Genomic DNA, 20,257 nt, shown 5'->3' with positions numbered 1-20,257 from the left:
GGCTTGGTGAGCTGAGGGTGAAGCTGGGAATTGGGACTTCCTTTTCTATTACCACAAAGAAGTTACTCTTTCTGAGACCTTCCTGGGTAATGCACAGTGTGACCTTACACACGTCTTCTGCAGGGCGAGGCAGAGGCTTTTGCAAATCCACAGTTGCCAGCAATATTTAAGCATGTGCAACATTTCAGTATTTACTCTGCTACTATTTGGAGCTGCTTCATACTTCCTTTCTACCTGAAGCATGTACTTTGCACCAAAGTCTAATGTACAAAGAATTATTTGGTTCCAAGATGAGATCTATTTTCACGGTTGTGGCAGATAAAAAGTGTGTATTGATAACTATCAAAAGCATCTATCTATAATGATATCTATCAAAGGCATTCTCCTCAGCTCTGATGCCTGTTATTTCCTTATTTGAATATAAGTCAATAAGAACTGCTTGCTTACTGGAAGACTGTTTTTCTAGTGAGACTGAAAATATGTAAGGTCGGTTCTGGGAAAGTTGGTGAACATGTATGTTAGATAACATTTTGGACTTCCTGATTAGGTTTGAAGAACCCAGGCAGCGAGGAATGTGGGAGTTGTTTCTGAAGTGAGGTACACAAATAATTGGTTTGCCCACTGCTTGTTGAACATCAGTATCAGAACTGACAGAATGCCTCGGAACTGCCTGACCTTCTTGTGGCACGCAGCCTATTGAAAGCCAAGTTCCTTTTACTAGGGGTTGTGTTTCTGATTTAAACACGCATTAAAACAGGAAAAAAAACACCCAGCACAGGTATTCATTTCCCTGGGCTGTCTGGAAAGTTGGGTGTTTCCCATCAGTGATGTTCTCCTACTCTCCCTGTGTTTTGCACGCTCCTTCCCAGCCATACAGACCACTGTGAGCTTGCTGCGAGCGGGGAGCCCTCCGCCCCACAAAGAAGCACGCCAGAAACGGAAAGAACTGCGCCAGAAGCTCTTGGCTGAGCAGGAGGAATTGGAGAGGCAGATGAAGGAGCTGCAGGCGGCCAATGAGAACAAGCAGAAGGAGCTGGAGACTGTGAGAAAGGTGGGAGTGCGAGCTGCTGACCTGCACGCTTTAGGCTCAGCCTCCGCAGTTTAGATGGGCTTCTGAAGTCCGTTTGGCTGCTCGGGGGTTGAGGCACATTAAGCAAACTTCAGTAGAGGAGGGGAGTTTGTGCCAGCTCGAGTGCCCAGGTAATGAATTGCTGCGGCCTGCAGTAATGCATGGCAAACTGCTGCAGCCATTTCTGGGGATGTGTGGGCTCAGGGTAACCCGTGTGTTGTGGCCCCATCCTCTGTGCATGTGAACATTACTGAAGTTTGTGCGTGGCGTTTGGGGGCTGGGCACTCTTGCATTTTCAATTACTTCTGGTTGGTTGTTGGTTTGGGTTTTTCCCCGTTGGAAATGTCTGCTGAACAGGGGGCTTCCCATTGAATTTCCCAGGCAATTTTTCTAATGCTGTGTGAACAATCTGGGGCAGAACGCTCCTCCTCACACACAATTTCTAGAGATAGAAGTTGAATTTACAAAGACTCCAAAGCTGTGAATTGATTTTGTGAATATGTGTAGGTTTAATTATATTGCAGAAGTGTTAGATTTATGGGGCTGAGAAACATAACGTTTATATGTTGGTTAAATGCTTGTTCCTTGTAAATGTTGGATTGTCTTTTGAAAGCCTGAGAATTGCTCTAGAAATTTCTGAGCGTTAGCACAAGGCTTTCTGAATAACTTCCTCACAGACAGCTTCTAGTCTAAATCTGGTGGCTGAAAGCACCTCTGCTATGGCTGTGCACCAACAGTGGGCTGAATGTGCTGATGGATCATTGAAACGAGGAGCGTGTGTGATAGCTCTCTGCAGAGACACTGATTAGAATTCAGATATGCTTCCTATTTTTTCCTGTAAAGACTTGCAGGGGGAGCTATGATGTGTTTTATTGTCGTGATGCCTTTTAAAGAGTGTGCCTTGGAATGAGGGAGAAGAGCCATTGAAATGCTCACCAACACGTGTGCTGCTGAGTGGAGTGCCTCCTGCTGGGGCAGCCGAGATCTCTGCTCCATGCTTAGTCTGAAGAGCCTTTTGTTCACTCTTTGTAATTTGATTTTTTGCGTTCCCATTGAGGGCAGGTGTGTTCTGTTTGTTTTAAAGGAAAATCTGACAGCGGAAAATCATTTTTCTAAATTTCATTTTACCCCTGTACACCACATACATGCAATTTGTAATGCCAAACGTGCTTCCCAGGGTAGCCTGTGTTACAGATTTACTGGTAAGAAATGCACCTGTTAACAGAGATCATAGGGATGGATTTTTATGTGCAGTTGACTTCATGGGGAGATGATAGGGGAGGGGAAGGTGATAGGAGAGCACTCATGAGGGAGCAGCAGGATGCTGACAGGCTCCAGGATGTCTCTGAAATCACAAGGGGTAAACCAACAGGAGCCGAGGCAAAGGATCATCTTTTAAAGTGGGTGGGATTGCAGTGACTTCTCAAGGAAAAGAATTTGGTCTCTGACATAAATACTGCACTGTGGCTAAGAGGAGTTATCTGGGAGCCACTATGCTAGAAGAATTTAAACTGATTAGTTTTAAAAAAACCAAAAAAAACACAACATCAAAACTCTTCAAGAAAAAGTCTTTGTAAACGATTCAGGAAAAGGAATTGTTTTGGCAGGCTCTGAGTTTGGTTTGCTGCAGGTGGCTGAGAGCCAGCCCTACACAGCAGCTGCCAAAGTGCACGCTGAGACCAGTTTTTGTTGTGATAGCTCCTGCTCTAAAAAATAACGGAAGAATAGAGGTGCCTTTGTCTAAAATAGACCTTTTTTCATAATGTAAAATGGAATTTTGAGATGCACATGCTGAATAGTCTGAGGTAAGTTTTCTTGCAAGAGAGTGTGCAAAAGCCTTGTGCACCCTTTCTATTTCAGTTTAGGGTGTTGAATGGGATTCGGGGCTGTGTTAACTCCTGCTGGAGCAGTGTGCTCTTCTTGCCCTTCCCCTCCTCACACTGTGGGACTTCTCCCTAAACCCCATAACTGCTGTGATATCCAGGTAACGTTACTGGCCAGGCACCATGCAGGTTTCTGCAAGGAAAGCAGGGAGCTGCTGCTAAGAGCGGCTTGTTTGAGCTGTGGCAAAAGCCTGGCACACGTTTGCTCTCTCTGGCAATGTTTGTTTAATTAGAATGTGAGGAAGGAAACTTCACTTAAATAGCATCTTGGGTTTGACCACGATTGTAGGCTTACTGATGTTCTGACAGAGGAGGGATAAATATTCCCATAAGACTGGTGGAGTAATTTTAGCCTTTCAAAGGAGAGCTTTTCTATACTGCGCTTACAAAGAAACTGAGAGCCTTCCCTTCTGCCCATCTAAAGATGAGTGTCCCTCTCTTGCTGAAGGTCCGTGGCAGTTAACTCCCCAGTCTAGCATGTTAAAAAAGGGCACTTGTTTTCAGTTCTCTCCCATGAATCAGATAAGTTTCTTTAGAAAATGCTGTGAAAGAGTTATTTTGTTTCCAGTGCTGTTAATGTTTTGACTGGTGCTTGTACATTTCCAGCCCTCCCAGCACTCTAAAAGTAGGTGCTATTGAAGTAAGATGAAAAGAAAAAATGCAATGGCAATCTTTATTTGTGAAAATAAGATGCAAAAAAAAAAACAACCCTGTTAAATAAGTTGCAGGAAGTTGTGAAGGTCCCAGCAGCTGTTTCTCTTGCTTGAGCTTTGACAAGGAGAATTTCTTTCCCCCAGTGGTGATTATTGTCTATAATTCTTTCTTTTTACCTTAGATGGCAATTTATGGCATGTTAAAGGGGTGTGATTCATGATAGCACAATCACTTCTTGTTGTGGTGCTTCTGCTTTGCCATGGCAATTTAGTGCTTCCCTCTTTCTGTGTGAACTGTGCGCATGCTGGCATGTTTTCACTGCTGCTGAACTCCTGTGCAGGCCTGTCTGGAATGGGGTTTTCTGTAATAGTTTTCTGCCCCATACAAAATAGACATGGCTGTATTTCCTTCTCTGTTGGTTTGTCATGGAGATCTCAAAGGAAATGTGGAGGAGATCTGGTAGTCTTTTATTTTTTTTATAATAAATTTAAAATTGTCTCGCAGTAGTAAGACTAAAATTGATGTTTAGAGATTGAGAATAGGCTCAGGCATTAAAAAGAAACAGGAAGACAACAGCTGAAGCCTCAATGCTTTGGAAGGCTTCTTTTAAATAAATAAAATAAAAAATTAATTGAATTCCATTTCCCCCAAATGGTTTACTTTTGATAAATTATTTTTTCCTAATTTTTTCCCCTTTCAGCAACTGGAAGCAGCAGCTGCCCGTGCTGCCGAGGAGGAGAAGAAGAGGCTTCAGACCCAAGTTGAGTTACAGGATCGCTTCAGTCTGGAGCTGGAGAGAGAGAAAATGGTGAGTGGTTCCTGCAGCGAGCGGTGCCAGCTGAGACTCCAGGCTGTGGTCAGCAGCTCAGCAGTGACGTCCCTCACATGCAGTCACCAAAAGGTTTCAGCAGAACTTGCAGGAGGTTGGAGAATGCAGTCTGCTTTGCATTTATTAGAGATGTAAGGATAAAATAATTTTACAAGGGAATAAAAAACTGAAACAGCTCCAGGGCTTGTGCAGCATTCAGAGCTTCAGTATTACTGGAAAATCACCAGTGGGATGAATGGTTGACAAAATAAATGCAGACTGAATTTATCCTTATTTTTACAGCTGGACAGCCTGAGGCTGGTCCACGTTGTGTATATATAGAAAATGAACAAAGACATAATTTAAAATGCATTTTAGGATTTTTCTGAATTTATTATATTCCCCAAACCGTTCCTTTCTTCACACTGCTGGTTCTTCTGTATTTATCCACCCACAAGCACAATGAGAGGAAGACTTGCAGCATTAAAATGCTGTTCTTATAATCCAGGACAAGGATTTCCAAAACTAATTCTTCTGTCTTCAGGGATTTAGTGAGGCATTAACAGGCTCTTCTGTCAGCTGCAGAAAAGAAATAGAAGTAGTCATGTCAGTGCAATTATGCAATAACACCTCAGGACAAATGTGTAGTGTGTGTAGTGCTGTGTTATGTGCTGAGTGTGCATTGCTGGGCACCATGGCTTTCTGGGTCAGTGGGATTTAGGTTAACCCAGGGAGAGCAGCAGTGGAGCAGGACAGGCTGTTCTACCACAGGAGAAAGCAAGCTTTTCTTGCTGATGCCAGGAGCAGTGCTTCACCTTCTGTGAAGTGTTACGTGTTACAACTGCAGAGGTTTGAGTACTTTCTCTTCTCTGACTGCTGTTGTCCCCAGTTGGAGCTGAGCAGGACAGATCAGGTGCTGCAGTACCCTGCTCTGGTCAGTGCTGGGGCAAGGTGGGATGATGCTGTGGATACACAGCTTCTCCTTCGCTTTTCTCTAGTTCTTACCTTCAATTTTTGGTTACAGTAATTGCTCTAAGCTAAGTCAGCCTCCCCAGATGACTTCCAACCTTTTATCCACCCTTTACTGTTGCACACTGCAGTGCCATCATCCAGCTGCCTGAGCTGAAACAGTGTAATTAAGATGCCCTCACCTTTGCGTCCAGGCACTCTGCAAACTTTTCTTTCCTTCTGTTTAGTGTGTATCTGTACACTGTACACTAAGTCTCGTGGTCAAACTGACTGAAGATGGATTTAAACCACTGTAAGAATCCTGTGCAGCATGTAGTGAGAAATTGTAAATGACTGTTTCATAGCTGCAACTGTAGGCTCTCTTTGATCAGTCTTGCTCTGCAGGCTGCAGGAAAATGTCTCTCTGAAAATGCCATCTGAGAGAAACCTGGTACTTCCTTTATCTTTGGAAACCTGAATTGAATGGTAACTCACACATGCCCTCAATTTATGCTGCTAGGTGAGGCAAAAAATGGAAGAGCAAGTTGCTCAGAAATCATCTGAACTGGAACAGTATTTACAGAGGGTACGTGAACTGGAAGAGATGTATAAGCAGCTCCAGGAAGCTTTGGAGGTTGAGAAACAGGCACGTCAGGATGAAGAGACTGTAAGGAAACTTCAAGCCAGGTATGTATTTTACCCAGTGGTGATGTTTCTGTTCCCTCTCCCCTGCACTAATAACCAACTGTGCCATGCTTTTGAAGACTGTTTGCATCTTGCACACTGTGCTGGGAAGGGGAAATAAAGTGCAAAGACAGGGGAGGTTTTCTTCTGTTAAGTTATAAAGGCCAAAATTGGCATTCATGTTTTTTCTGTATGTTTTTATTAGCCCCTAACAGGGATAGTGCTCAGTAACTTCAGAAGAGCAGGCTCACTTACTTTTCACCATGTATTGTGCCTGTCCACACTTGAAAATTGTCATCACTCTGTACAAATTATCAGTTGTGTGTTTTATAAAGTAGCAGCTGGGAATACAGCTTGCTGTTGTATTTCAACTGGTAAAGGGTTAAATCTTCTGTTACGTGTATGAGCTTCACTTTCTGTGATTTCATGGAGTTGGTCCTCTCCAGACAATTAAGATAACTCATGCGTTTGTTTCTTCTCTGGTTTTCACTGTTTTGCATTTGCATCATTGACTGAATTTTCTGAATAGCCCTTTGTAGCAGTGAGCCTCCTGCACTGCTGGAGTGACTTCAGTGCCACACTGAAGACAAGCCAAGAAGCAGTAACATTTTCTCTGCTTCCCGATATTTGACTTTATTTTTAACTAAAATTTCCAAGAAATAAAATAATTAGCTTGGCTCTCCTCTGTGTATGCTACATAGTGGCTACAACTTACTGTGAAGTGCAGCTAACACCATAATCCCCATTGCAGATTACTGGAAGAGGAGTCAGCAAAGAGAGCTGAACTGGAAAAATGGCACTTGCAGCAGCAGCAGACCATTCAGATGACGGAAGCAGAGAAGCAGGAGCTAGAAAACCAGAGAATGATAAAGGAGCAGGCTCTTCAGGTTGCTATGCAGCAACTGGAACAGCTTGAACTGGAAAGGAAAGAGGCCCTTGAGCAATATGAGGTGAGCCATTGTGTTTATCAGCCTCTCCTGTTGGCCAGGTATGCAGTGTTTCAACTGAATTTGAAGTTCCTCAATGTCATGCTTGTTTAAGGATTAGCAAAGCTAATAAGAATAAAAATATAAGAACAGGTTGGGTAGTTATGTGATTTTTTTTTATTTTTTTTTTTTGCCACAGACCAGTACATGTGTCTGAAGAAGAGGACAGGTTTAAAATATACCACTCCTTTATTCTTTTATCCTCATTCCTATGCAAGCCAGCTCAGTCGTAGCCTGAAATGCTCTTGACGTGTCTGTCTGTTGCTGTATGCAGTCCCATTGCTGCCATAATCAGATGTGATGCTTTTGAATTAGTTACTCTTGCAATGTTTTGATGGTGTAATGGGACAGTGTCTTCTACAGGTGAAATACTGCTGTGCACCTGTAAGCCCTTGTTCCTTTAGAAGTACTTAAGTACTGAATTGATATTGAGGATGGCAAGGAATGAGCCGAGATCCTCTAATGTAGCAGTGCCTTGTCTCCTAAATGCCAGGCCTGTTCTCTGTTCTGCTGAGCATTTTTTGTGTAGGCCAGTAGCTGTACTTGTGGAAGAAATGTGAAGTATTTCTCAGAACCACTCAGAAGTGAGTGCAGAGACCATTTCTCTGTACTTCGTAGGGCTGGAGAGGTGTCACCCCTGCTTCTGTTTAGGTCAGGAAAACAAAACAGTGAGATTTCTGCTTAACTGGGAGTATATTTATGCTGTCACTGTGTCCTTGGAGTTAGATTCTGTGAAGGACAGACTGTACAGCTGGACTGGCACAGGATATAGTGCCACCTTACGACTCACCGTGTTGGGGCTGCATCTAACTCATAATGAGTGTTACTTTCAGGTAATACTCAGCTTTTTTGTATATGCAGTATCATTTACTGCTCTGTACTGCTGGCTGACTGTAAGAGAATTAAAAAACAAACAGTACAGCTGAAGTGGTGGAGTGCAGTAGTTCACATTATTTTAGAAATAATTGATCATGCCCACCTTCTATTTAGAATTGGCCAAAAGACCAGTTAACACAGAAGAATGTCTCTTTCTTGCTTGTGGCTATCAGCAGCCTGTTCCATTTATCACATCATGATTTCTAACTGTGAGATGTATTCAGTAGCTGTTATTAGATCACAGGACTACTAAATATAGCACGACTTGTACTAAACTATACAGTTTATGTATGTTTTTGATCTTCTTGAAGAGCAGCTGTAGCTACACAACTACAGGCATCTTACAGCCCTGGTTATTGCTGGATTTTGGTTTGATGACTTACTTTTACATAGCCAGTGAGTGACTAAATGAGTGAATGTGTTGATCTGAAATGGAACAGCCCTGTCCACACTGAGCAGTGCAGCCTGACAGCGTGGTACAGTTGTTAGATTGAAAAATGTTTTATTTTTGTATAAATACAATCAAGTTATTTTCATTTTTTAAATGGGGCTGCGTTTTATTTCAGGAGGTTAAAAAGAAGTTGGAAACGGCAGCTAATAACACCAGGAGCTGGAAAGACAAAGTAGCTCATCATGAGGGATTAATTCGACTAATAGAGCCAGGTAAACAAGGTATCAACATTAAAATCACAAAAGCATTGTACTCACATGCGTGCATCAACCAGCTGTGTATTCAAGGCCACCTTTTCTTGTAGCTTACTGGCTTCTCTACAGCCTATAAACACTACATTGTCAGAACTGCTGGTCAGAGTAGCATCTTCTCTCTGAGTGGTGGGGTGGTTCTGAAGAAGGAAGTTTGCAACTCTGCACTACTTACAGTGTATTACAAAAAAGTGCTGTTAATGTAAGACTTAAAACTTGTGTGCAGTGCAGTGTAAGTAGTGAAGGATCCTGACTGATTAGGCTGCTGCCTGCTGAGGATTCGGTTTTGCTTAAAATAAATTAATATTGTTAAATTAGTAGGAGTAGATAAAAGCTCTTAGTTGCTTTAAAAAGGGCCATTATGAAATCCACATACCTGGAGTGTTAAATTTGTGCAAAATTAAACGTAAGAACCTTTTCAAGTCTTTACCTCTCCTGGCCTTGCTGAAACTAATTGTTTTTTAGCCTTATATCAGAATACAGGGTATGGTATGATGTGATGCAATAATTATTACATTATATTACTACTTTGCATCATAATAGTGTATTGATCTTAAGATACAACATACTGCATTATATCATACTGTATATTTACATTATTATAGCATTGCATTGTAGTATTATATATATTTCAACCTGAACATGGCATGTTTGAGTGTTTAACACAGTCAGCCTAAATGTGGATTGCCAAAAGCACAAAGTAAAGATGCCTTTACCACTTCCTGGATGTTTAGGCTGAGACTGCAGCAGCTGGGAACCTCTCCCTTGAAGCACCTTTGCTGTGTCCCAGGTGTTCCTCCTGATGCAGTTAGGTGGCTCCTTGGGCTGCCTTTGAGATGGCTCCCAACCATGGAGCACTGACCGAATCATTCCGAGTCTGTCCTGCTGCTGTGGGAGTGGTGGTACTGTCAGAAACTCTTGTTTCAATGCACTCTGTCTTCCAGGCTCCAAGAATCCACACCTCATCACAAACTGGGGCCCGGCAGCCTTCACTGAAGCTGAACTGGAGCAAAGAGAAAAGAGCTGGAAAGGGAAAAAAGCCTCTTCTGAGTAATGAAAATAGCTGACATACTGCTTGTGAACAGAAATCCACCTTTGTTCACTCTGCTTTGCTCAGAACAGCTTATTGCTCTTTTGAAGATGCTAGTTTACTCAGCAGGAGGGCCTTTCTACAAAGGAAATACTGTTTACCACGCAGAAGTGTCTACTAAGAGCTCAGTAACGACACCACTATGTGCTGTCTGGCAGTACTTGCTGTTTTCCTTCACCTTAACAGATATTCTGTTTCTTTATGCAAGACTTTTCTACTGAAGATTTTTTATTTAAGTGTAGGCTGTGACAGGATGGTTTCTATATTAGCCTGTAACAATCAGCGTCTAACCCATCAGGCACCATCACTCATTTCAAACAGCAAGGGAAGCAATTGCTGTACTGGTTCAGTTAGTATAACGTAAACATGGGATAAGTCAATCCTGTGGACTCTGTCCAGAGCATTACCTTCCCTTCCTTTTAGTCTCTTTTTGCTTTTTCCTCTGCCTGTTGCTCTTCATGTGGCTGGCTTCATCCCTGGGTGCCCGCTCTCTCTGGTTCCTGGCTCCTCTGATCTGTGTGTCCTCTGCAGGAATGCACATAAAAGCATTGGAAACAGGCACGTACAGAATGCTGCTGTAGAACATTTAGGAAGAGCAGTCATGCAGGATCGATCTTGTCTGAGACTGGGTTAAAAAAGAATTTAACTTGGAAAACCATGTTCATGGTTTAAAAGATGCTCACTTTTGGCTTACAGATTTTTCTGGAGCGCACGAATGGAACATGATGACATACAGATGAAATATCTGCATCGAACCTATGTTTATATGCAAAACATTTGTTAATGCAATGATGCAATGAACAGTGCTATAGTTGTAGTGCTCCATTTTGTCTTATTCTCTATTAGAGGCCAGATTAGAAAAATGGAAGATGAAAACTGAATTTGACATTTTTATTTGATACAAGAATGATGAGTCAGTAGCAGTACTGCGACAGAAAAAAATAATTCCTGCCACACCATTTCAGCAGTACTGGTAATGAAGATTTTCCATTGAGTCTTAAACTTCTCTGCAGAGAACAAGAGAGGGATTTCTGTTTCTGCAGGGAAGGAACAAGTGTGTGATGTTGCCCAGTCGGTCACCCACACCAGACTGAGGTCTAACTGAAGTCACAGTTCTTGCTAAGTTCTACAGGCATTCTGAGAAGTCAGCCCTGCCTTGTGGAGAGCAGGTGCCCACTGGTGGGGTTTGTTAATCAGCTTTGCCCTTTTGCACATAGACCAAACACAGCGGTTTTTCATTCAGCTCAATGTTAAATTACCTTTAGTAAATAAGAAGTGAACATTTCAGATGGATAACCAGTGCCTTTGGACACAGCACTGTGCTGCTCAGCTCTCAGAAGAGCAGAAGCTGTACAGACAGATCTTCAGATTCAGAACTCAATAGCATTTTCATTGCCTGTTAACAAGGACTCACTCAAACACTGAAATCTTTGCAGACATTTACTCTGATTATATTTTTGTACTAATTGAAATCTTTTTTAATGTCTTGGTAAATGGAATGCTGATAAAAATGGAAGGAAAATCCAGGATTGTCCTACTTGTATTTACTGTACAGAAACGCAATAGTTTCTTAAGCTTGCTAACAAGGCAGTTTTATATTGATCTTGTTTACAGAAAAAATGTGAAAAAAAAAAACTGTAATGGAAATACTAATGTATACATGGTTAAACTTTGCTAGATGAAAAGGAACAGTATTTATAACTGCCCAGCACTTCTCATGGAGAGCAGAAGGTATACGTAGCTTTCTGGGGCCAAACTTGTTAATTTTTCTAACAGTCTTTATTTTGGACAAATGTTGTGTTGTTTTTTTTTTTTTAAGAACACCAAATGATGCCTGTTTTTTACTGTTCTTTAGAATTGGCTATTTAATAAAGTAATAAACATCAGTTACGTTGCAGAATGCAGAGCTGACTTTGTGTATGGGTTTCTTTGGGGTTGTGGGATTTCAGAAGATGCTGAAGGTCAGTAAGTGCACTGTTGAGGTATTTACTCTCAGTTCATTTCCTATCTGGCTCTTAATAATAAGAAATAATAATTAAGAAATACTCTTAATGGTGTGGTCAGTGGGAGTTGGATTGAAGGTAACTGATGTGGTTTCTGAAACACAAAGTGTGCCAGATGTGAAATAAATTGATACAGACTTGCTTCTGATGTACCACTGCATTACCACTGGCCCAGGGATGACCTACTGTTCTCATGGAGCTGCAGAATTCGTGTGCATACACTGCAGCCAAAACAGCCCTTGATCAGCATGTCACCACCTTCTTCTTAGTCACAGTTACAAGAGGAGATGAACCGAAGCTCATCTTCAATGAGATGTGACACTGTTCAAGTCAGTTCCATCTGTGTACAGAATCACAGAATCACCAAGGTTGGAGAAAACCTTCAAGATCCTCCAGTCCAACCATCCACTCATCACCAGTATTTCTCACTAAACCATGTCCCTCAACACAAAATCCAACCATCCCTTGAACACCTCCAGAGTTGGTGACTCCACCAGCTCCCTGGGCAGCCATCCCAGTGCCTGACCACTCTCAGAAAAGTAGTACACACCAGACATACCTGTGCTGGGCCAGTAGGAAGCTGCTTCTGTTGCTTGTGGTGCCTCTGAAGGATGCGCAGGAGGGCTTTATCCTCTCTTTGCCCAGTTCAGGTTTTCCTTCTGCTGCTCAGAGAACAAACCTGCAAACCAATAGCACAGTACCATTCTTTGTTTCACCTAAGACACAATTTTTGCCCTGTAACCACTTAATGGAGCTGATTTATGAGACTTTAACAGCCTTATGCACTCATTCTCAGCTGTAACAGGCAGATTTCCAGCAACCTGGGTTACTTGAGTTGAACTTTCCAGACACAAAAGCAAAGCCTACCTGAGGAAGCAATGCAATCTCTGCATCCAGGGGAGATATAAAAAGAAAGCAAAACCAAAAAGGCATGCAAGTATTCAGTCTTGTGGTTTCTTCTGGAAGTCACCGCAGCATCTATTTCAGTAAAAGTGAACTGGAAATGTCTGCTCTGAATTTTATCTTGATTAAACAAAGCATTTTAAGTCAACATTTCTGAGCACTGGTGCATGACCAGGATAAGAGGCACACACAGAGTGTTTCAGCCTCTTGGGACAAAGCAGTGATCTATCGCTTGTAATGTAAAGGAAAGTATGCTAAGAAGTTATCTGATAGAATGAAGGAACTCTTGCAGCACTAAGACGTTAGTTCCCCCACTCACCCATCAGTTAGGGACTTTCCAACGCTGCCTGCACTATGCCAATTACTCACTTTTTTTTTATCTTCCCAATTCAAGGACCACAAAGTTCCCCTGTCTGGCAGCCCTCTGCAGGGACCTTGGGCCCATCTCATATTTGAACTTCAGCTGCCATCTGGTGGTGGTTTGGACCTTAAGCAGCTCAGTTTCTCCAGGGAACCATGATTAACGGGGCGGTGTTACTCATGCTGGGTCTCGAGACAATGAAAAGCACCCTTCATTTCCCTTCAGCAACTCCATAGACATGTGCAAGAAAACAGAACGATGTATGAAGGGTGAGCAAACACTACACAACCTGTATTACAATCACTTTGCTGCCATCATCGCTGCAGGCTACTGTCCTCGACTTCATGAGCCACTTTGGTTCTTCAGTCATCTCAGCTCAATATACACAGTCTCAAGGCAACCACGAGCCTAGTAAAAAGATTGTACAATAAGAGTGTTGCCATTAGCTTAGGATAAATTGAGCTTTTCTAAAGAGATAAGGCCTGGATCAAGGAGAAATGTGTAAGGAAGGTTACCTGCCTGTAAATAAGGCTTTACCAGTTGCCTTGTATACATGCCTCATTTGTCCTTCACCCTCACCCTGATCTCTCATCCCACTGAGCAGTGTTTGTTTGTTGACATGCAGGATAAAAACGCCCCAAGGCCACAAGAGTGGGCTTGAGGAAGGATGTGAAACAGTCCAGCTTACACCTATTGTCCCTTCCAGAGCAGGACACAGATTTGTCTGCTTAAATCTCAAGTGAAAAAGACCACAAACCCACCTGCTGTTTGCAAGGCTGGGAGCTCCCCTCCTGGCACGGCGAGCAGACACCACACAGATAGCATATCTGAACGGCTCCTTCTACTGAGAATGTGACCACAACATGCTTCAGGAGTTACAAAAAACAAAAACAAGGAAAACCAAACCACACCAACACCCCCACCCCTCCCCCAGAAGCCAAAGAGAAGGTTTACAACACTGGATTTAGATATTCTCCTGACTTTTATGAACATACTCAGCAATGGCAGAGAACCAAAAATGCAGAAGAGCAATATGGATGTCAAAAGTAGGCACACTTTGAAAGAATGGCAATGCCAATGGTTGTTTTAACACTTGAGAAGACCTAGAACACAGCAGCAGTTTCTCACCTCCAAAAGATACTAAACTTGGAACCATATGATATAAAACAAAAGATAAAAACATCCTGAAAAATGAAAGGGAAATGCAATGATACCTACAAGCACAATCCTGGAAAGACCCCTTGAGGAGAGACCTTCTCTCCCTTGCTTTCTCATATTCAGCCAGAGCAGGCAATGTAAAAGGATATGAGCAGATACTCTGAGAGAAAGCCCACAACTGACTGGACACAACATCAACAGAAAGACATAAAAACAAACAAGCAAAGCCAAATCAGAACAATTTTATTTGCTTTTTCCTTCTGGCCATTATTTTAAATTCATCGACAAAGAAGCCAAACAAATAACTCCCCCTTCCACTCCATTTAGCATTCTCAGTTCTCACACAGCTCTTGTGCCTGTCAGTGGAACCTTCTCTAACACCAGCTTTGTACACTTAGGAAATTAACAAGTCTGCTTCTTGCAGTTACAGCACACCACAGCCTTTTACAGGATCCAGGCCTCCCTACCTCGTGCAAGGGCCTGCCTGCTGTTATTTCTGCCGCCTGTTCTCCACACACACAAGTGACTTGCTTGTGCATCACCAATGTGTCACAGGGAGCCTATGGGGGTGCTTGCAAGCATGAGTGCAATTTGCAGAGGCTTGTGTCGGCTACTCCTACCTGCACAAGGAATCTGCAGCCTTTCATTTAACATGAGCAGCAAGTCCAATTTGAACACATGCAACGGGATTAAAAGCAAGCAGAGCTGAAGCCCAGGGGGTTGTTGCCAGCCCAGGGTGCAGCTCAGGCAGATGTGTTGCTGACGACCACCATCCCAAGGCCCGCAGCCCAACTCCTTCCGTGCTGCTGGTGGCATCAGGTAGCCTGCTGGGAGCCACTGCCCCCTCTGCTGATTTGTGCAGTTCTCCCCATCCCAGTGTGACTCAGCAAAAGCCTCTCCACACTTCCTCTGTCTCTATCACTGGCCAGGCTGCTCCCTGGTATTTGCAACCTCTGCAGAGACCCACGCTGTGTGGCACGAGTCCAAAGACAACTCTGTCTCCATTTTCCCTCCTCACCCAACTCAGAGCAGTCACTCCCACTGCTGCCCCTACTCCCAGCTACAATCCAACTCAGTGCACACGAGTCAGCAGGCACTGCTGCTGGCACATGTGAGGAGCTCTGCTGCTGCATACCAGTGCAGTGATTTCAGCAGAGCTGCAGGGCGAGCGCTGGGCACAGGGCAGCGCACACGGAGCAGACGCTGTTCCCACGCTGGTGGTGCAGCACAGCTCCTCTGTACTCTTCAAGCTTTCTGTCCTTCCCTCACTTTTATCTCACCCCTCCTGCTCAGCCCCAGCTCCCTACATGCCGATGCAGGGTGAGAAGACTGACACAGATTTTCCAAAGCCCCCGGCTAGCTGTGGGACCCGCACACAAGGCTCCGCCAGCTCCTGCCCCAGCAGGCTGGCCAGGCAGCTGCAGCCGCTCCCCCAGAGATGGGGAAAACAATAAGAAATACCAAATCTGCCGCAGGAATGCGGGAGATACCGTGGCGGGGGGCCCTGGTGAGTCTGGGCAGGATTTGCTCACGGCTTGGCCGTCGCCCAGAGGTTGCCACTTGAGCGGCCCTGTGGGCAGGCTGGGCTGGCAAGGGGATGCTTTGGGGGGCCCTGCCCTACTGCGGCCCCCGTTGGGCACTCGACGCCAGATGGCAGCCGGACACCACCACACAGGCATGCTGAAAACAGCTCCGGGAGCAAAGCGGCTCCTCTTGCGCTCCTAATTAATCACATCTGCAGATCCTGTTTTGAGAGGCAGATTCGCACAGATGCGGTGTTACACGAGTTATTTACAGCTGAGCTGGTAGCTTACTTTGAGCTGCGTCACTTGTGTACGTGCAGCTGAACACTGCTAGGGCACGAGGAAGAACCAGTCTTCCATTGCAAGGAAAGCATGCGGAACAGTGAACCAAAAGCTCTGCTCAGGGTTCATGTGACTTACCTTACCTCACCGCACAATGGCAACACAAGCAAGAACCAGCAGGGCTGACCAACAAGGCTCTGGCAGCCATCTGCCCAGCGGGCTCCCGGCAGCACCCAGCCTCACCCCTGTGCACAGCCACTGCCCTGAGTTACTCCGGTGACTGCCAGCAGGTCTGTGCTCTTGCCCTGCAAAGGCCCAGTGATTACTTTGAGAGTCAGACAGTTGCTCTGTTGGGTAACATTTTCCCTCAACGACTTACGAACTTTAATCTAATTTTGAAATGTAGAGGAGGCTAAGTTGGATTACACTGGTTTAACTGCTCACGTCTCTCGAGCAGGGAGACTGGAGGCTTTTTTTCTGCAGAAACCTTCTGTTGGCCCCAAATCCTTGTTTTTTCTTAGTTCAGACACAAAAGAGGGGGAGGTTCAGCTTCCAAAAATAAATCAAAGACACCACGATGCCTGCAGGGTATTTGTTTCTCTGTAGGAACGCAGACCTGGTGGTTTAGTTTAAGAGAGACCAGGCTAACACTCGCATTTTCTACATTCCTTGTTTTCCTGATATATCAAGATCGACAGGTTTGAACTGTTGTTTTAATGAAAACCTACTACTCTTGAGAGGGTTTCCTGTTTTAGAAAGATGATCTCTCAGAGCTACAAAATTCCAAGCCATCTGACTTGCTATCACCTTTGTCAGGTCCTTTAACCTCCTTATGCCTCAGCTGATGAAATGTGATGGATATTTATCTATTAAAGCCTGCAAGTTTTAATAGGAAATAGTTTATCTATTCAAGTGCCTGCAAAACACTGCTGCTCCTGCAAAGAGATGCAGCAACGTCACGGTAAGCTGAAATTGTGCCTACAAGGTGCAAATTGCAGATGGCTGTGTGAACACTCGAGGGAAGGCCATTCAGATCAGAGCAACTCCGCATGAGCAGAGCCTCCTGGCACCCCATCTGCCATCCACTGGGAAACTTTCAGCCCCTCTGCCTTCATGCCTAATTCTTGGTGGCCTGAAAACCACCTATGAGCTCTTGGATTACAACCACAAATTGAAGCAGCCTTTAGATTTCTAATGACCTAGAGGAGCTAAAATCACCACGTAGCTAGCCCTAAAGTGTCAGAAAAAACATGGCAACAGTCATAAAGTCATTCTGCATTTGAGCCAAGCGCTCTTCCATCATCCCTAAATCAGGCTGCTGACTCAATCCCAGGTAAGTTCTCCCCTCCCTTGGGCACCTGGAGTTCAGGAACATCCTGGTAAACCCAAACAGGACTGACCTTGACTCTCTGGACAGTTTTCAGAGCTTAAGCTTTACAAACCAGAGCAACAAGTTTTGCAGGTGGGTGCAAATACCTTACTGAAGGCTGAAGTGCTCGTGCTCAAATTGCAAGTGCAACAGCCGTCCCTGAATACGTTTTCAGTCTTGGGAACTGACCATCAGCTCCCACTTCAGTAAATTCTGCAGTCCACGATGTCTTTTTTTCATTGTTTTTTTCCTGTCTGCTCAAAGCAATTCAGGATTTTCCAACTGTTCTAACAATTTAGAAGCTCTACTATGTAAAAACACTTTCTTGTGTTACAAAAGTGCGCCTGAATTGTAAATTGCATTACAAAGGGGACGGAGTTAGTCTCCTCATGCACTGCTTGGGCTGATCTGTTGGCAGAAAATGACCACTGGCAGCTTTGCAAGGCATGGAAAAAGACTTATCGCCCAGATACTGGAAACACAGTCAAAGCTGCCTTAGCTGGGCAAACAGGCACTGATTTCTCAGCCTAGTCTCCAGAGGTGCAGGTCTGCTGACGTCAAGGCTGTCATTATTGCAGGGCTCGCAGCCCTTGAAATGCTTTATTTGTGAGCTGTGGTCCAGCCTGCAGCATGGAATAGCTCCTCTCTAGTGCTTCTGATAGGGACAGCTGGGACACAAGAACATCGCGTGCCCTTCACACGTTCCCACTCACCTGCTCCAGCTGTGCAGCTGAATGTTTTAGGGAATCTCTGCAATATGCTCTTTGAGAAGCCAGTTCCTCTCCTGTTTGACTCGGAAATCTTCTTGGAATATTGCTGCTTCCTGTCTGAACTCCTCTTCTAGAGTCAGGTTTTCTTCCTCCCATGCCAAACTAGTCTGTAAAAAAAAACCAAAAAGCAAAGTTCAGGAAAGCACTCATTTGTTTGGTGTGAAAAAGCTCATAGGTGCAAGAGGATGGAACGCACAGTGCTCAGGATTACGTGATCATTAACAAAACAGGAAAGCCACCAATGGTTTTCAAAGCTAGTCTCTCTCCCATCATTTCTATCTGGCTATTGTGTCCTGGGAGCCCGGAAGATTCCTGTTATGAGGGAATGTTTCCAGATAATTTTCCTCCCACCCCATTGCATACATTAACATAATCTTTTCTCTCCTATGTCTTTGGAAAACAAAGCATTGCTCTTATCCCTTTATAGTTCAGGTACATTAAGTACTTTATAAGCTGTTTGCCAAGAAGTGCTCAAGGGCAGGAGTAATTGTGTTTGCTGGTGGTTTCTTTTCTTTTTGTGGGCAGGGAGGGGAAAGAAGCAGACATAACAACTTGCTGGAAGCCTTGGAGCAGAGCCAGCAGCTCTGCTGACCATCCCTGCAATGGTGCATGCTGGTGGTAGGACAGCACCTCACTGCCCCACAGAGCTGCTTCCCTTTCTGGTGCAGTAGCACCAAGCTGCACGCAGTCTCATTTTCTGTTTCCCCGAGCTGCACAATGCAGACACCCCCCAAAGGTCCCAAAATTGCAGGATAGAAAAATTCATCCTTCCTCCTGGCCCGGATCCTGAACAGACATATGCACATGCTTAGTGCTGAGCACGTGAGTAGCAATGCTGATCTCCGTGGAGCAATCCACATGCTTGATGTGGGAGCAAGGAGGAGCAGGACACTGGGTTCTTCGGCTGCCTGCTTTTCATACTACGGGCAGAGATCCCACCCAGGAGAGAGCCGTGCAGCAGCATGGTGCTGAGCGATCTGCTGCTTCTATTTCCATCACCTGTGGCCTTGCTGAAACCCGCTATGAGTTATCTGGGACATGACGCCCCAGATGGGTCGAAACAACAGGTCTTGCTGCAGACTGTCTGCATTCAGTGGGATGATTTAGTTACTGCTTCCCTCCCACCCCGTCTTCTTCCTTATTCCCATTAGTGACATGTTGGCTGGAGAGAAAAGTTATTCATGCTCTAGAAATGTAATATTTACTCAAAACAATTTTTATTTGGCTTGGCTTCTTCCCAGTGCCATAAAGTGATAGCCAACCCCAAATGCTTACATAGACAACATGTGCATCTGAGTCATATTTATTATCCTAGTTATAAAAAGCACACAATCTTGTTGTTTGGTGCAATGGGATGGGACTGAAGGCATCAGCACGTCGTGAGCATAGCCTGTCTCTGGAATCTGCAGAAATTTGCCATGCTCCAAATTTAGAACTTGTGGGTGGAAGCTCAGGCAGGAGCCAACTTTTTATACCATTACATCACAGGAATTGAGGGCTTTGTGCCAAAGGATCCAAGGAAATTAATAAAGAGCAGAGTCTGTCCAGCTGTTTGAATTTAGAGTCACGGCAGAGAGGTAATTATTAATAAAAGCAGCTTCATTTGGAGCACGGTAATCTCAGTGTTTAAATTGAACATATCCCCTCCTTACTGCAGCTTACTATTCTACTGAAACTTGCAAAGATCATAGTTAGGAATTAACATCTGTAAGAGATAGGCCTGGCGAGGCTGAGATCATTCTAGATACAGGACACGCTTCAGCGACAGCTTTCCAGCTAAGTAAGGCTCAGTGAGAGTATGCATTTGCCAGTGGCATCACTGCTCTCCTGGCTGCAGGAGGTGGCTGGAACGTGGCATGCATTTTTCCAGTTCAAACACACGTCTCAAATGGACAGCGATCAAAGCGGTATCCAGCTAATTTGAAGAGCAACTCAATTTGTTTGACCTCTGTGTGCTGGGGCAGCCAGCATAAGCTCAACTGTTGCAGCCTCCTAGGAGCTGCTGGTAAAGCAGCAGGGCCTGTTCCCAAGGGAAGAATGAGCTGACCTCCAGCCCAGCTGGGAGATGGTGTGTATGCCTGCAGCCCCACACTGGGCAGAGCGCAGCTGTGGGTCAGGTCGGGGCAGCGCCGATGCTGGGAGCGGGCCACCACTTGTGCACACAGAGGCTGCACGTACTGACTACAGA

The 20,257-nt window shown here is 44.5% G+C and overlaps 1 protein-coding gene and 1 long non-coding RNA gene across 7 annotated transcripts in view; one reads left to right on the top strand and one right to left on the bottom strand.

Annotated features, from left to right (window-relative positions):
• SWAP70 (switching B cell complex subunit SWAP70) overlaps window positions 1-10,056 on the top strand; it is a 31,785-nt gene extending 21,729 nt beyond the window's left edge. For 3 of the 4 annotated variants that reach the window (XM_048948398.1, XM_048948399.1, XM_048948396.1), the window contains 6 exons: window positions 870-1,051; window positions 4,307-4,414; window positions 5,883-6,049; window positions 6,798-6,996; window positions 8,475-8,580; window positions 9,555-10,056. In XM_048948398.1, the coding sequence (XP_048804355.1) occupies window positions 870-1,051; window positions 4,307-4,414; window positions 5,883-6,049; window positions 6,798-6,996; window positions 8,475-8,580; window positions 9,555-9,664 (872 nt within the window). In that variant the 3' untranslated portion in view covers window positions 9,665-10,056. The remainder of the gene's footprint in view (window positions 1-869; window positions 1,052-4,306; window positions 4,415-5,882; window positions 6,050-6,797; window positions 6,997-8,474; window positions 8,581-9,554) is intronic. The other variant, XM_048948397.1, reaches the window with a different exon arrangement.
• Window positions 10,057-12,268: 2,212 nt separating this feature from the next.
• The window catches only part of LOC125695353 (uncharacterized), a 47,264-nt gene continuing 39,275 nt past the window's right edge, over window positions 12,269-20,257 (bottom strand). The window contains exons 5-9 of one of the 3 annotated variants that reach the window (XR_007377918.1): window positions 18,013-18,176; window positions 16,069-16,235; window positions 13,729-13,811; window positions 13,272-13,375; window positions 12,269-12,382 (exon numbers count right to left, since the gene is read on the bottom strand). This is a non-coding gene — a long non-coding RNA (uncharacterized LOC125695353). The remainder of the gene's footprint in view (window positions 12,383-13,271; window positions 13,376-13,728; window positions 13,812-16,068; window positions 16,236-18,012; window positions 18,177-20,257) is intronic. The other 2 variants (XR_007377919.1, XR_007377920.1) reach the window with 2 other exon arrangements.

This window comes from Lagopus muta, chromosome 6 (assembly GCF_023343835.1).
Source record: "Lagopus muta isolate bLagMut1 chromosome 6, bLagMut1 primary, whole genome shotgun sequence".
Lineage (NCBI taxonomy): Eukaryota > Metazoa > Chordata > Aves > Galliformes > Phasianidae > Lagopus > Lagopus muta.
The sequence above is the reverse complement of the archived record's forward strand: the minus strand, read 5'-3'. Positions and strand labels throughout refer to the sequence as shown.